This window comes from Sciurus carolinensis, chromosome 13 (assembly GCF_902686445.1).
Source record: "Sciurus carolinensis chromosome 13, mSciCar1.2, whole genome shotgun sequence".
NCBI lineage: Eukaryota > Metazoa > Chordata > Mammalia > Rodentia > Sciuridae > Sciurus > Sciurus carolinensis.
Window position 1 is genome coordinate 3,823,545 of NC_062225.1, and position 18,051 is coordinate 3,841,595.

Below are 18,051 nucleotides of genomic sequence, written 5' to 3' on the forward strand. Positions count from 1 at the left end.
GAGCTATAGCCCCTGCCCCCAAATCCACCTTTTCATGCTAGTTTGAGGTGCTCCTCTGTCATATATGTCATTTCCACTCGTATTAGGTCTATTTCTGGCTTCCTCTCATTGGCCTATCTCTTTCCCCAAGCACTGATATCAGACAAATGTTTAGTAATGAGGGTTCTGTTGTGCTTTAATGTGTTAGGGTCACCCACATGGTGGTCTTTTTCAGGTTTTCTTGTCTATTCTTGGGTGATGGTTTTATGATCCACAAATTCTTTAACACTCCTCTCCCCATGAATGTGGGTTAGATTTAGTAACTCAGTTCTAAAAAGTAGAACATGTCAAAAAGTGATGGTATATCACTTCTGATATCAGGTTATAAAGAGCATAGCTTTGATCTCAGGTATTCTCTCTTCCTCTTGCTCACTCGTTTCAATGGCTCTGAGGAAAACCAGCTGACATCTCGAGGGTGCTGAGGCAACCCATGGAAAGACCCTACAGCAAGATCTATAGCAAGAGATTTCAGGATCTTTGAAAGTTTGAACAAGATTCTCTTTTGAAAAGATTTGGTCCTTATATTTCTTAGTAGGGGAGATTATAAACTAAATTCTTCAAAAACTCTCTGAAACCAAGTTTGTAAGGTAGTATTTTTCTAGAATATTATCCATTTAATCTAGGTTTATTTTCATTAAATTATACAAATAAATCTCATAGTTTTAATTTCCTCTTTTTTTTCCCCAAGATGTATAATAATGTATTACAGTAGTCCATAATAAGTATAAGAAATAAAGATAGAAAAATAATAGACATACCAAAGCATAAACATGAACAACAAAAGTAAATATCACAAGATGAATAACTGAAGTTTCCCTGGATATCATATAAAATGCTTTGATAATTGTTTTTGCTCAGAATTACTGAAAGGCAGCACAAACGGCATTTTGTGCAGTCTGCTTCATTCTCATTGGGGGCTGTTCTTGGCATTTTTCGAAGTTTAGTGGTATTCCTGGTCTCTACCCACTAGATACCAGTAGCATTCCCTTCCACCAGTTGTGATAACCCAAACTGTCTCCAGACATGCCCAAATGGGGAAGAGACAACAAAGTCACACCCAGTTGAGAATCACTGCTTTGACTGATCTCAATAAAAAGTAGGTTTTCTGAGAAACTCATTAAAAACATTTTAAAAAATTTCTAGTGAATATTTTCATTGAGATGTCAAATAATTTTCCAGTTTCTTAAATTGTTATAATCCTGACTCAGTCAGGATGCCACTTTGTAAATTCTTTGAGTAACTTTAATGATTTATCAGAAATATTTTCTTTTTTAATGAGATATTTAAATTGTTGAATCATTGTACCCAATGATTTTGAAACTTCTTGTGTGGGAGCCAATCTCTATTTTTTTGATGTTTTAGAAAAACAGAATCAAAACTCGCATTTGCATATACATCTTCCAGTACAGTTTCTTGTTATTGAGGGGAGAAACATGTCTAATGTGTTTGAAGTAATCCTGTAACTGACTTCTTTACTTTTTAACCTTTACTTGGAAGTCTGGAATCCTTTAAAATCTTTCAAGAAATTGTCCAGAGGTTGGTAAAGCCAGTAATTAAATATTTTCACATCTGTCTCAATTCCCATCTGTTGTCCTAAACCCAGAGATCCTGCTATTACAGTAAATCACAATTCTGATAGCTCAACTGTAGAATTTTATGTAGAAATAGAGGAGACTTTTCTCTCAGCTCTGCCCAGCATCTTCTGAGAGTGATGCATATAGTTATAAGTATTTTTAAATGGTTGTTCCATTTCTGAAGAAAGAACTCTCGAAACTAGAATCCGGAGACTGGCTCACAGATTACACAGCACATCCATCTACCCGAGTTTAAAGTCAAATCCCCATCCACCTTCCTGTCTTGGTTTATTGTTAAGGTGATTAATTGCAGTTAAAGGAGCGAGGAAGCACACATTTCCCACGAGAATCACTGTGGTCCACCCTGTTTCCAAACTCAGGTGAAAGGGGTTTCATCACACCGATGCCTCTTCTGCGCGGTCATTCACTTCGGACCCCAAGGGGCGCGCATCTTGGTGCATCGGGTCTGCCTCTTCCCAGCGATCTGGTGGGGCGGGTAGAGTAGGCTGGGACCTGGATCTGATTAACTGGGAGGGGGAAGCCGTGGTCCCAATCGCTCTTTCCTGTCGCAGTTTTAGGCTTCTCGTGGAGGAGGAGGAGGGATAGTACAAGAGAGTAGGGGCAGCGGGTGTTGGGGGTCCCACCACCCAACACCCTTGCTCGTGTTTGTGTCTCTGCTGCTATCTGGAGTCTCCCATCTCTCACCAGCGCCGAATTCGCACTATGGAGCCCCCCACCAGCTCCGGCTTCTATGTGAGCTGTGCAGTGGCCCTGCTGCTGGCCGGGCTGGCTGCCGCACTCCTGCTGGCGCTAGCAGTGTTCGCTTCCCTGTATGGCCACTGCGCTCGTGTCCAGCCGTCGGAGCTGCGTAGACTCGCGGTCCCCAACGCCACGTCCTTTTCTCCCCTGGGGCAGGGGGAGCCACGGTCAGCGCAGGAACCCGGCCCTACAAGTGAGCCAGAGGTGACAGCCACTTCACAAGACTGGCGACCTCCGGGGCCCTGGGACCAGCTGCGCCTGCCATCCTGGCTGGTGCCGCTTCACTATGATCTGGAACTGTGGCCCCGGTTGCAGCCCGACAAGCTCTCGGCGCAGTTGTTGCGCTTCACTGGCCGGGTGAACATCACGGTGCGCTGCACGATGTCCACCACGAGATTACTGTTGCACAGCCTCTTCCTGGACTACGATCGCACTGAAGTTACTCCTCTTTTTATCTAATTTTTCTTTCCCTTTTTTTCTTGACACAATGACAAGTTTATCTTTTTTAAAACTGTGACGTTTTCATTCTAATTCATAAAGTTCTGCTTGTAACTTTATTTAGAACTTCCTTTTTGTGTTATTTTCCTTTATTGTCTTTCTAGTTCTTCAACTTGGGCAGTTAGCTGACCCTTTTGTTTTTTCACTTTGCTATGAACACTTAATACTATAATTTTTATTCTGATAATTATAGTTAAAAACTATAAGGCAACAAGTTTATACTTTTACTATACACTCTTCAGTTTTTCCAGACAGTCTTTACATTCTTTATGAATGAATAAATGAATATGCGGATGATGCCAGTGCAGCTGATTATAGTCATTATGTTCTAATACACTAAATGCTGCCCCTTTTATAGTCATCATTTATTCTTGGTTTTACAAATAAATACGTGTGTGCATATAGGCTGATCCCACCCCACCTCCAGTGATTTTAGTTATCTGAACTTGTTCTCTAGTAGCTTCTCATGGTAACACTATTTCCTGAGTTTTTGCATGTATACTTTGTCTGAAAACTGTATATTTGAAGGTCAGTATTCCAACTAAATATAAAACCCCTAGCTTACTTTTTGTTTCTTTATTTAAATTTTTTAATCTATTTATCGTCAAAAATGTTTGTATATAAATTCTGATTTTCTTTCCTTAATAAGGACCTTGTTTGTTTGTTTGTTTTTGTTTGTTTGTTTTTGCTTGAATGGTCAAAGAATTTTTTTCCAAATTCTATTTTTGTTGTTTAGTCATAGCTAATATTATTTTCCTGATTTTTTTTATCATTCTGAACTATTAGATTAAATGGTTCTGTATGCTTGTCAGCATTCTTTCTTTTCCAAAGGAACATTTTTCTTTTTTCTTGTAAAAATTTCTCTCGAATGTGACCAGAATCCTGTCTTGATTCTCATATGAAAGAAAGCATGGAATTAATGGGCCAGGAAAGGTTCCCTAGTGTCAAGGCTTTGGGCTGCCTCTTCTTTTATCAGTGTGAAGTGTTAAGAACACAACCAACTAACTGTCTTCTGAGATATGCTTCTTCCACTTCCTTCCCCATCATTTCCTTCCTTGGCCCTAGTGTGCTTGTGACTCAGTTTAGATTCTATTCCCAGCAGTTACCTTCTCAGTGTGAGGCTCTGTCCTAGAAAAGGGATTTGGTTGATTAGTATGTGGAATTCATTAGGGTCACTTCAGCACCATCCAATTTTCTGTCATCACTCATATTCAAGTGTGAACTAGAATCACAAAGTCCCTGCGTACTTTGTTGCTTTTCTCATACAGACCCATGTGATCCCAGTGTTGAGTAGGGACCCTTCCACTTGAGATGGCAGTTTGTTTTCCAGAAGTTCCTTGATCTTCCCTCTGTTTCATTTCACACAGTTGCTGACTCTTTACTGATCCTGTTGCTGTCTGGGGTTTGCCTAATTGTATTTTTGAGGTTTGTGGGGATAATTTGTTATTTTATTTTGTCAATGAGTTTTTAGTTTTGCTTTCCTAATTGCAATGGCAGAAATTTAGGGAGTTTTTTTAAAACCATCCCACCACTGCTTCCAGCATAGGGTCCCTTCCTACCCACTCCAAACTCACATTATTTTCCATCAAGCATGCTATCATTCTCTTGACAGCACTTGTTTTTCATTTATTTATCACAATAGCCAAGCTATGGAACAAACCAAGGTGCTCTTCAACAGATGAATTATAAAGTAACCAGTATATATACACAATGGAATATTACTCAGCCTTGAAGAAGAATGAAATTATGGCACTTGCAGGTAAATGGATGGAACTAGAGAATATCATGCTAAGTGAAATAAGTCAATCCCAAAAGCCCGAAAGCTGAATGTTTTCTCTGATAAGTGGATGCTAATCCGTAGTGGGGGTTGAGGGGTAGGGAAGAATGAAGGAACTCTGGATTGTGCAGAGGGGAATGAGGGGCAGGGTGGGGCAGTGGGGGTGGAAAGGACAACAGAATGAGATAGAGACACTATTACCCTGTATACATGTATGATTACACTACTGGTGTGACTCAGCACCATGTACAGACAGAGGATGCTCCATCTGTGTACAATGTGTCAAAATGCATTGTACAGTCTTGTATAACCAATTAGAACAAAATGAACAAACTGGGAGAAAAATGTGTACAACTAACCTTATGTTTCTCACGTTTCCTCCTTTTGGATTTTTTCTTCTCTCTTTCTTTCTTGTGTTTTTTCCTTGACTTTCTGTAGGCTTTCTCATTTTTCTGTTTTTCATCCTCTTTTGCTTCATGCTCTTGTGTTTCTTCAAATCCTGCATCATCTATTTCACCATCTTCTAATTCACCATCTTCTCTGTAGAAGGCAATGAAAATTTAATTTTCAAATGTCAGTTCTAAAATAAATCTTATAGAAATATTTTCAAAAGAAAAAAGGCATGTGTCAAGAATTTAAAATACATTCATTTAGATGATGGACTGAAAAACTTTTTCTACCAAAGGGCCCAAGAGTAAGTAGTTTTACATTGTAAGCCACATATGTTTTCTGTTGCAAATTCATCTTCTCTTTTTAAAAATGAACTTGAAAAATCTAAGAAACATTCTCAGTAGCCAAATCTGCCAAAGTCTAATTTAGATTAAGATCACTGACTTTCCCCAAATGAATGAATGAATGAATACAGTGCTATTCCAAAGATTATAACAGTTACCATCTACTACAATACCTTCAAGAGAAAATGAAAGCTAAACTAAAATACTGGGGAAACACTCTAATTACAAGAAAGTGTTTTTAACTTAGTGGTCCAAGTATAGGATAATAGCTTTAAAATAAAAGCAATCAATATTTCTTAACAAAGTAAACAAATACATAAATAAGTTTAATACACAATAAGTAACAAAACCAAGCCACGAAAGAAAGAATTACTGATTCCTCTTCTGAATTATCGTAAAGATTTAAAAAATAATCCAGGTAAATCTTAATGTAGATTAAAAGAGGCAATGAATCTATAAAAAATATTCACAGTAAAATTACACATTTAATTCCACTTTCCAAACACTAATATCTTTGTTATTTTGGAAGACTGACTTTTTATATTGATTATGACACTTTTATAGTTATAGAAGCCAAAATGTTATTTTAAATGCAAATAAACCAACTGATATACAGGATGAATACATAAAACAATTTTAACATTTATTCATGCTTCCATACACTTAAGTTTGAAAGCTACAAACTACAAATAGTACATGCTGGTCTTTGTATAACTGGCAGCAAAGGAGAAATACCCAAACTGTGGTGTGTACATTTTAAAGACAATTTAAAATCACTAGAAATGTGTAATTTCTAAAATGAAAAATAGGTCATGTCACTCTTCAGCTAAAAATCTTCAATAATGATATCTCAAATTTGGGAATAGAGTAAGTAGCTTCAATAAGACAGATCAGGAATGGGACGTCTCTATGAGGATTCATTCTACTATTCTTTATCTGTTTAAGTTTTATATAATAAAAAGACAATCTTCACTGGTTCCCTTATGGACTGAGGATATCAAACCTCCTTTTTATAATTCTCTGCTTATCCAGTTACTTTCCATTTCTCAAGTCCATGAGCCTTAAACTTTGTCTAAAAACTCACTACCAGGCTCATCTCAGTATCCACCCATCTCTGTTACCTAGCTAATACTAACAGAATTATTTAGGACCCACTTTAGAGGTTATTTCCTCTAAGATGCCACCTTGCCTCCAAAAACCCTCCATTTCTCTCATCCCTGCACTCTGCACGTTATGTTCAAATGCCTTGTTTATTGATTGGTGAACGTGGGGTAAATATGCAGCCCGAGCATCTAGCATGGTACCCTTCTGCTTACTGAATGACTGAATGTATACTATCCCTAACTCTTGCATTATAGAACAGGTACATGATACCACCCATAAGTGAATGTTGAATTATTGTCATTTTTTCCCAGCTTCTATTATAAAATCAAGATGGACTTGAAAATTTCTCGTGAAGCAGGCTTGGCATTCTGTTTATTTTAATAAAAATGTTCTGAAATTTTGTAAAACTATAAAACTTTATGGTCCAAGAAAATCAGTGCATATAATCACCAAAAGACAAGGACAAGAATAGTTTTTACTATTATTAGCAGTTTTACTAATAATAGTAAAAACTTTTAAATAATCCAAATCTCCATCAACAAGTGAACAGATATGTAAATTGTGATTTATATAATATGAAGAAAAAATTAACCAATGCTACACAAAACAATATGAACAAGTCTTAAAAATCTAATGAGTGAAAAAGGCCAAACAAAAGCATTACCGTGTAAGTCCATTTGTATGTACTCCAATAACAGACAAAAATCATCTACAGTGACAAAAGCCAGAATAGCAACTGACTCTTGGACATGTAGAGTTCACAAAAAAAAAAAAAAAAAAAAAAAAGAAGAAGAAAGAAAGAAAAGAAAAGAAAAAAGAAAGAGGTACTGATTTCTGGGATGTTGAAGTATTCTGCACACTGATCTATGTTGTGATTACTACCAGTACATAAACACATATAATTCATGAAAATTAATACAGTACTACATTTAAAAATCATTCACTTTACTATGTTTATACCTCAATAAAATTATAAATATAAATGACAAAAAAAGATCTATGGGTGTTGATCATTTCTTTCTACCTCTAACCTCCAACTTGAGCTCCTTAAAGCATAAAAAAAATCTTACACCTAGAAATCAGAAATTCGTATTTAGCATTTTGACTAGCACTATTTAAAAACATCAAGCACTCAAGCTGAAAATGTTACATGCAAATTTATGTCCTACTTTACATCAATTCTTTAAATGTGAAATACAAGCTTTTCAAATTTCTTACTAGGCATAAAACACTGGAAGTTTCAATTTTTTTTTCTGTCTTCTCCCTTAGCCTATTTATCATTTCGGCATGCATAAAAGAACAGATATAAACACAAATTTGTTTGGTTATAAAAATAAGATAGAGGAAATAAAGAATAATGATTCACATGTTAGGGGGTTGGGGAGATAGCTCAGTCGGTAGAGTGCTTGCCTTGCAAGCACAAGGCCCTGGGTTGGATCCCCAGCACCCCCCCCCCAAAAAAAAAAAAAAACCACATGTTTATGAACTGTTTCCTTGTGCTTTAAAAAGTAAGTTGGGAGCACATATGAAAGTATGTGTAACATAATGGGAAGAGGATTAATGGAAGGAAAGTTGTGTTCTATCTAATTCCAGTTGTCATCAAAATAAAATAAAGTTTCTTTATTGAACAACTAGTAATTTATCAGATATTAACCTAGTTCTGTGGTCGTGAGAAAAACCAATAGAATAGGACACTTAAGAATACTTAGAATTCTCTAGATTTTGAATGAGCTCAACACTATTATCAGAACTGTTTTGTTTACTAAACCCAAACATTTTTTTAAAACTTAATAAATCAAAAAGAGAAGTTCCTAGGTCAAATACACACACACACACACACATACACACACACGTACGTCAAATATCTAAGTATGTCACTTCTTATGTCAAAAAAATATATAAATGTCACTTCTTATTAACATGGAAATAAGAGTGATTATGTTCTTTTCAGGAATGTGGCATATTCACGTTCATGTACCAGACACTGGTAAATAATTATCCAGTTAGTACACAAAATTACATTTTAAAGAGTTTAACTCTTAGTCAAATCCACAGAGACAGAAAGTAGATTAAGGGTTTCCAGGTAGACTAGAGGGAAGAATGGGAAGTGATTATCAACAGGTCTGGGGTTTCTTTGTGGAAGTGATAAAAATGTTCCAAAATTAGATAGAGATAACAATTGCACAAATCCAAATATACTGGAAACCAATGGATTACATACTTTAAAGGGTGAATGGTATCTCAGTAAAGTTGTTGTTTAAAAAGCATTTTTTTCTCTAAAAAATTCTAGATTGGAGACAAATGGAGAAAACTATAATATGCTATGGTATAAATAAAAGACTCTGAAATTGGTCAGTATCCTCACCATTCATATGTTCTTATTCTGAAGGTAATTACTCACTAAATCCTTACAGATCGGTACGCCTCAACAGAGGATTCTAATTTTCACTATTCTGATATTGCTGGCTACTGATTAAAATTAACCTGAACCATTCAGTCTTACCTCCACAGGTAGTTTCTGCCTTTTCTTTACGATTGCCTAAAGGCTCCTGTTACAAGCTACAGATCAGAAACTGAGTTTTCTGGAAGAAACACAAAAGCCTCAATAAGACTATACACGCACTCCTGATGGATGTCATTACAAAACCTTACTCAAAAATACGAACTACCTGAGACAAGCTAACATGATCACTGCAATACACACAATTTGTGCCTGTGTCAGGATTTCCTCAGCAGCAGACAACATAATACAAAGTGCTTATCCTAAAACCATAGAACATGGCTTTCCCAGATGCCTAAAACTACCACTTGGGGGATACTCTCCTTCTATGCTTTTGTACTATCATTCATGCTATCATTTCTCCCTCACATGGTGATAAAGTAGAAAGTGTCTTTATGCCGGTGCCTTGCAGCACTATATGGGTTCCAGAGGTCACACAGGCCAGGCTCAGCACAGGCTGGCTTACATCTGGGCAGACTGCCTCCGACCCTCCAGAATATGGCATGATTCTACTACCAAGCTGTACCTCACCCTCCTCCCTACTTTGTGGGAGGCTGCTGGGAACCTTTTTCATCCACCCTCTGGCCTCCAGTGAGGTCTGAGATTTATTTAGCTGCAGGCTAAGGAAAATGTTTAGCTTTAGTATGGAAATAGCTCCTCAGCAACAGAGCATCCACCACACATGGTGATCATGGAGTTGTCTTATGGGACAAGAGACACAGGCAGCTGACACTACACAGGTTGTGCCTCTATTGTCCATGTAACCAAGTGTCTGAATCCCACTGGCTCAGCCAGTCAAAATGCCTGACAGATAACTAGCTCTGCCAAGGTTCTTCCCATACCTACTCTGTCTTTTCTCTCAACCTATATAGTTTACTCATGGTCCTCATAAGTCCTAAACTAACTCCCTACCCTCCAAACTACATATTTTCCTTCAAGGTAAACATTGGTCATACTGGGCCATGACAGAACTACCTAAGTTTTTGAGATTTTATGTTTACCCCCAAACTGGACCTTGGATATTTATATCCTAGATGGCTTATCTTACTTAATTCAATTATCATTTATAGCTTCAGAACTAGCTTCTCTTTACAAATTACCACAGAAAAAATCTGAGGAGCACCTATAACCTATCCGTTATCCACTACATTCTTATACCCTCTGAAGTATATTTAGCTAACAGAAACTCTGATTACACTATAATTACTGCAATTTTTACTTGGTTGGTTTTACTCCTCAAGCCAATCCTGAATCTGTCAAAGCCTCATGCCTCAACCCAAATACAGTTTCCTCCAGGAATGAGACTTAGCACAAATATGTGGGCAATATTATACACACGTACATACACACACATGCGCAACATACTTTTTTTTTCCTGGGGATCAAACTCAAGGCATTCTACCATTATCTACATTCCCCAGCTCCTTGTTTTTATTCATTTATATTTGGTACTAGAGATTGAACTCAGAGGCACTTAACCAGTGAGACTCACCCCCAACCCTTTTTCTTTTTCACTTTGAGACAGGGTCTCAATAAATTGCTGAGGCTGGCTTTGAACTCGTGATCCTCCTGCTTCAGCCTCCAGAGCCACTGGAATTACAGGTTTGTGCCACCTTGCCCAGCTTTGTCTTCTATTTTGAGACAGGGTCTTGCTAAATGAGATCCTCCTGCTTTCAGCCTCTCATGTACTGTGATTACAGGCATGTGTGGCCCCTACATGGCAGTACTATAAATTTTTAACTAGCCTAACCCTCCACAGTCCCACAACAACCTTTGCAAAAGTCATTTAATTCTATGTAAGTAATCTCCATCCTAGAGATAACTGAGCTTTTTTTTTTTTTTTTTTTTTTTTTTTTTTTTTTTTGTACTGGGGATTGAACCACTGAGCCACATCTCCAGCCCCTTTTTTATATTTTATTTTGAGACAGGGTCTCGCCAAATTGCTTAGGACCTCACTAAGTTGTTGAGGCTGGCTTTCAATTCATCATTCTCCTGCCTGTGCATCCCTAGCTGCTAGGATTATAGGCATGAATCACCATGCCCAAGGAGAATTCTTACTTCTATTACAAGTAATACCTCTTTTGTTTTTTAAACTATATGTTACCTTCCTAATCTTTCTTATTTAAAATACATTTTTTAGTTGCAGATGGACACAATACCTTTATTTTTATGTGGTGTTGAGGATCAAACCCAGCACCTCACCTGTGCTAGGCAAGCACTTAATCACTGAGCTACAACCCCAGCACCTAATCTTTATTTCTTGAATCAATAACATATTTGCTCATATTTGCTTAATCAAAACCTAACTTGCATAACAACTTCTTACATAACTCTGTACCAGTGTAATAGAGCAGTAAATGAATTTCCTTCTCAAGGTTTTCAGAACATGCTTCCCTGATGGGTGTCATATAACTTGAAAATTTATCAAGTCAGATACCATGGCACATGCCTGTAATCCCAGTGATTCAGGAGGATGAGACAGGGGGACCAAAAGTTTGAGGCCAACCTCAGCAATTTAGCAAGATCCTAGCAACTCAGTAAGAGTCTGTCCCTATTTCTGTCTCTCCGTGTGTGCGTGTGGGTGTATGATATATAAACTTTTATGTATAAAGTATATATAAAGTGTATATATATATATATATAAAGTATTATAGATATAAAGTGTGTATATATAAAGTATTAGGAGGAATGCAGCTCAGTGGTAAAGCATCCCTGGGTTCAAATCTCATCCCCCCAAAAAACTGATCAAAACTTTAATAATATTGACTGAAAAGGTAAATAAAACCTTAGAATTATGACAAACTAACCTAAAATCACTGATCCAAGTAGTTATACATGAGTGGAATCTAGGTTTCTTGCTGGAAAGCCAAGAAAAAAAATTACGAAATACTGCTAATACTTCCTGCTTTATATGGAACAGTGCCACATGGAAGGGTGACCAGTCTACAATCAAACTCCAAAAGAATACAGCTTAGCTATCAACAGCAGACTCAGAGCTCTATTTCCTGCTCATACTGAGGGGTTCCTCCTTTGGTCTTCCATACTAAGTACCTTCCAGTGTCTCCTCCTAATAGTTGTGGTTACTCTTATTTGTCCAAGTTTTCTAATGCCTGGTCTTCAGAGTCACATATACGCTCACATAGCTTTTATTTCATCAATAATACAAAAATTTATTTTGCAAATGAAGGAAAATGAAGGGGCTCTGATCCAGTCAGGTTAAGAGCAAGGCCTTCAGTTAAAAGTCTTATAAGGATCATATCCTGCACAGCAGTGAGCACACAACTTCCTGTTCTATATCTACAGGATAAAGGGAGTGTCAGAGTCAGGGAACTGTTAAAACAAAACCAAGTTCTCAGTATGTGTGTGTCCCAAGACACGCCTGATACTCACATCCTAGCTCAGATCCCTTGAAGCAATGCTGTGCTTTCATGTCATAAGCAGAAAAACATCAAAGGGGAAAATTTTTAGTGCCCCATGTGAAGAGGCATACGGAATTCACTTCTTACCCAGCAAGCACATTAACATAGCTTTTGTTTTTTAAATTCTGGTGGCATTTGCATTATTCCCAGAAAGGTACTAACAGTCTTTTATTGAACAAACTATAAAACATGTAAGTAAATCACAGTTGAATTTCTAAAGATCAAGATGAGGCTATGGATTGAGATTAGTTTACACGGGGGTATACCAGAAACCCCTAATTTTTAGATGTAAACTGCAAATTTGGCTCTCAGCTTCACAAAACAAAGATTAGGCATAAGACAACAGTGTTTCCAAGAAAAAAAGAGACCATTTGCTCCAAGAGTAGTATTTTTTTCTTCAAATAACAAAGAGAAACTTCTCCTCTGAGTCCTCATAAATATTACCTGATAAGTTATTATATACTGTATACTTATGATGGACACTGTGTTCAAGAGTATCCATAAAATCAATATAACATTTTATTGCTCACAATATACCCCAATTTGAGCCAAGGACAGATAGCTAAAATTCAACTAAGAAAAAGCAATTATATAAGGAAACAAAGTAAAATTGTCTAAGCATACAATGGTCTGATGTTCTGACATAATCCAGGGATGATATCCACAACATCTGGACTAGCAATTCTAAAAACTGTATGTGGGCTGGTGGTGTGGCTCAGTGGTAATGTGCTTGCCTAGCATGAATTAGGCCCTGGGTTTGATCCTCAATACCACATAAAAATAAAACAAAGGTACTGTGTCCACCTACAACAAAAACAAAATGTTTTTTTTAAACTATATGTATAGAAGAATTTTAACTCTCCAGCTTAAAAAAAAAAGGCAAAAAAAGTCATTTATTCATTTATTCATGTATTTATTTACCAGCTTCTCGGTAGGGAGACAATGGTAAACTACACACAACATGACAATGAAGAGGCGAGGTTTCTTCTCTCATGAAGTTTTTAATCTAGTGATGGGAGAGAGAGCAGAGAATCTCACGAATAAATATAAAATTAACAACCATACAAGTATATGAAGGAGGAAACAGTGCTCAGAGCAAGCCATCTGTCAGGGAAGTATGGAAGGCTCTCCCTGAGGAAGCACTGATAAAGTGAAACGAGGGGTTAACCTGGAGATGGGCACAGGGGGAAGAACCTCTACACACAGAGGAAACGTCTGTGAGGAAAATTTCTGTGAAAAAAGCATAACATACCGTAGGAACTGAGACAAGGCTAATGTCACTGGACCATAAAATAAATATGAACTGTTTTAATTCTTCTGGAGTTATTAGGTGGCCTCCAGAGTAGATCAGTTGAATTAATAATAAGGGATTTGGACTTCTAAGATGCTATAGAGTTTTCTTTTTATTGAACATTATTTTTTCAAAAGCTCAAAGAACATTAGTCCAAATCTTTTATCAAACATTTTTTTAAAGAGGTAAAAAGAGACCAGGAACAGGGGTGCACACCTGTAATCCCAGCAACTCAGGAGGCTGAAGCAGGAGGATCACAAATTCAAGGCCAGCCTCAGCAGTATAGCAAGACACTGTCTCAAAATGAAAAAGGGACTAGGGATGTAAACTCAGTTGTAAAATGCTCTTGGGTTTAATCCCAAGTACCAAAAAAAAAAAAAAAAAAAATCATACAAAACTGAAAAATGGGTCTCCTTATTTCATTTCTGAGACCCAGAGAAGCTGATAAAAAAGTGATGCAGATTAAGTAACAGCCCACTATGTAAAATGTGTCTCCATATAAAAGTCAGAAGAAGTCAAAAAAGAATGCTGGAAGAAATAAAAACTGCTATGTTTTACTAAGGTTTGCAGTTCAATTAAAAGAAACAAATAAAGCGAAGTACCAACATCCATAAGAAAAAACAGAATGCAGGGAAGTTAGTGCTGCCAGAATAACAATTTTCCCCTACAGTTAAAGAGGACCCAACAAAAACCAAAAAACTCACTTAACAAGCACCCAGGATTTTGGCAAAATGAGGTCACCTGAACCTGGAAATTAAAATAAAAGTGTTAAACAAAAACAGTGCTTTCAATTTGTAGCATGTTAAAACTGATTACTTTTTAAAAATCACAGGAAGATAGATGATTAAGAAGCTCTAAAATCAATGTGTTCAGATTCTGTTTCCCAATCATGTACTACCTATAAAAACCTGACAAATTGCCCTACGCCTCTCGTATCTAGTCTTCTCCTCTACAGAATGGGATTAATCAATCATCTTAACCATAACCAAGTAATGAAAGGATTAAGCAAAATCAATTTCAGTAATCCCCTAGCACAGTTTCTAGAGACAGCCTTCAACTGAAGTTTCCTTTCCTTGTGTTTTATCAGAAATGGTCAAGTCTGAATAAAACATGTATACTAGACTACCAGTACTTTCACTAAATGGAATTGGAGAAGGCTATAAATTCAAGCAGCGGGGATTCTACAGAGAAATTTCTCTTATTTTCCTTTGGAAAATAAAAAAATAAAAAAATTGAGGGAATACAAGGTACAATATATGTACAGCCAAAATATGTAGGTATTTCTTATGTCAATGGGTTATTCACTTCCACTTTAATTTGTTTATATAAAAAATAATTTTCCTTTGGAAAATAACAGTGAAAAACTATCTAGGACAGGTAAAAGGAGAAAGGAAGAAGAATAAGCCAAGTTTAGTCTGCTCCCCCAGGCAATTCCTATCATCATGAAGTATTCAGATGTCGCACTGAAAGTCTCCCATATTCCAAGTTAGACTTTGGTCCAAGTATTCAGCTAAAGTGAGCTCCTCCAAATCTGCCAAGGTCAGTCATTTCTAGTATGTCAGAATGTCACATAATCGGGGTTTGCCTGATCATATGGTTATCATTATATAAAATATGAAAAATTCATGTCATTTAGATTTATAATTAGCATTCATTTTTAAAATTAAGGTGTTTAGGCACAACTTGGAATAAAAATTTGTGCGCTTTATATGCTGAAATTTTTCATCAATTAGATGAAGCATTAATGCAAAAGGAAAATGTCACAATTTTGTGTAAAAGGGAAATTAAATTTTTAAGTAGGCAAATAAAAAGAGTGCAATAAAACTGAGAGTCAGCTAATGACTTCAGGAAGAATATCCTTTCTCAGTTAACAAGTGATTATAAAATTTTTAGTGAAAAATTAAGCAGAATAATAGATATTATATATCATAATTCTAATTTGTTCAATTGTCTGGTATGCTTCTTTTCATAACACTTCTAAATATTATCTTTAAATTAAGTTATTTTATCCCATTAAATTTTTCAAGAAAAAAAATCTTACTTGGAGATTCTTCACATATTCTTTGGATGAATTAAAAGCAAGGTTAACTTTGCCACTTCAAACACAAACACACACACACAGATGTTACAGGAAAAAAAGTTCTTCCAACTGTTTTGTTAGAAATAAAACAGATCCTCTATTTAACATCTATCATGTGCATTAAAACAATCATGAGAACAATCTAGCAACAGGCAGCACTAAGAAATTATTCTTATTAGACCATAATGTCCTACTTTTAAAATGAGACTGCTAGGCCTGGTGGTGCATGCCTGTAATCCCAGTGATTGGGAGGCTGAAGCAGGAGGATCTCAAGTTTGAGGCCAGCCTGGGTAACTCAGCAGGACAAAATAAAATAAAAGGGGCTGAGGATGTAGCTGAGTGAATCTCCAGATTCAACCGACAGTACCACAAAAAATAAGTAAGTAAAAATAAATGAGATCTGTAACAAAACTTCCAAAAACAAATGGTAAGAACTTCTGGGACAATAACGCATATTTTTTTCACGTATGCCAAAAGTTTACTCTGTGGTGAGGACACTGACTTTAGCTCCAGCTTTGAGCATATGCTGGTTTTCACACCTGGCCATTTGGCATTAAAAAAAAAAAAAAGAGGGAATATATGATACAATATGGTACACTATATGTACAGCCAAAATATGTAGGTATTTCTTATGTCATGGATTAGTCACTTCCACTTTGATTTGTTTATATAAAAATAATTTTAAAACAGAATCTTATATATTTTAAGAATGCAGAAATTAACCCACAACCACCCTTAGAGGTCTGCCAGCAAAGGTAAAGAACTCAACCCCACACACAAGCACCAGGGAGCTAGCAACATTTTATTATCCACTGCCAGTAAGCAGGGAAAATTCAAGCAAAAGGGGTGTTCATTCTTTATGTATTTTTAATGAATTCCCTTAATAGGCTGAAATTTGTATACACAAGAATTCCTGTTTTCTAAGCTAAGAATTTGCCGATGTAAGTCAGCTAGCTTTAACTGACTTTATATTCTCTTAAAAATATAATGTGAAGATAATAATGATTCTTCATAAATTTAATTTTGAAAATTTTAAGATTTAAAAAGGCATCATATTTTACTTCAATTAAGAGGCAAAAGATCATGTGAGATCAATGTATAATAACCCAGGACAAAATTATCTGTAATTCAGTAATATGAAAAAAATGGACATATTAACAAGTGTCCAATATTCCAACTAGTATCTGATAGCAAAATAACTGTCATTTTGAAGTAGTGGAAAAAATAGGGAAACTAAATGCCACAGGTTGTGGTTCTCACTCAAGCTGCTCAGTCATCTCATATAAGTCTTCAAGTCTCTTGAGTCTGTTACCTAAACTACAAAATAAAGATAGAGATACCTGCTCTGCCTATATGTACCAAGTGAAGTATGTAGAATTATAAATTGTGATATGTGTACTATATGGAGTATCATGAGAGTTCCAAATCTAGGTTCTTTATTTTTGCACCAAGTGTATGAACAGGTTGTGATTGACTTACATAGTTTTATGTAATACTTTTAATAAACAAACTTAGGGCTCTCTTTAAAAACTACTTGGCACTTGATCTGTTCATTTATTTTCCACTTAAGAATGTGGTTATGAACCAGGAACAGTGACGTACACCTGTACATCCCAGTGACTCAGGAGGCTGAGGCAGGAGGATCACAAGTTCAAAGCCAGGCTCAGCAACTTTAGTGAAACCCTAAACAACTTAGCAAGACCCTGTCTCAAAATAAAAATAAGTAGCACTGGGGATGTGGCTCAGTGGTTAAGGACCTGTCTTCAATCCCATGAACCAAAAAAAAAGAATATGAAGAATATGGGTTGATATACTCGTTTAAGTAGTAAAACAGTTATTTAAATATTAAGACAGAACTCACATTAAAAACAAGTAAAACAAAACACATAAAATGACTCTTTGCCAAAAGTAATAATAATCTGCTATAATTGTTAAAGTCATTTAGTGACTACTTTCGTTGACATCAGGGGTCAAATAACACCTCCCAGAACCCAACCACCCCTAGGAAGATATTGGAACTAAGAATGTCCTCAAGAAGTCAACCATAAAACCAAAAAAAGATAAGCCATAACAGATATTAGGAAGTTAGGCACACAGGACCAAATCAAAGATCACAACTAAAGTTAAGATATAAACATGCAATGAAAGGAGTTGTATTTACCAGAAATGGAAACAATGAAAGAGAAGCGTAATGACAAATGTGAGCAATGCCCCCATAAGCACTACCCAGGAGAAAAGATGCCCTGTAAGACAGAGAAATGCAAATAACTGCTTAA

General features: G+C 36.3%; 1 protein-coding gene across 3 annotated transcripts in view; it reads right to left on the bottom strand.

Moving 5' to 3' along the window:
• Zc3h6 (zinc finger CCCH-type containing 6) overlaps positions 1–18,051 on the bottom strand; it is a 58,813-nt gene that overhangs the window by 32,446 nt on the left and 8,316 nt on the right. For all 3 annotated transcript variants that reach the window (XM_047521941.1, XM_047521940.1, XM_047521939.1), the window contains exon 2: positions 5,007–5,187. In XM_047521941.1, the coding sequence (XP_047377897.1) occupies positions 5,007–5,187 (181 nt within the window). The remainder of the gene's footprint in view (positions 1–5,006; positions 5,188–18,051) is intronic.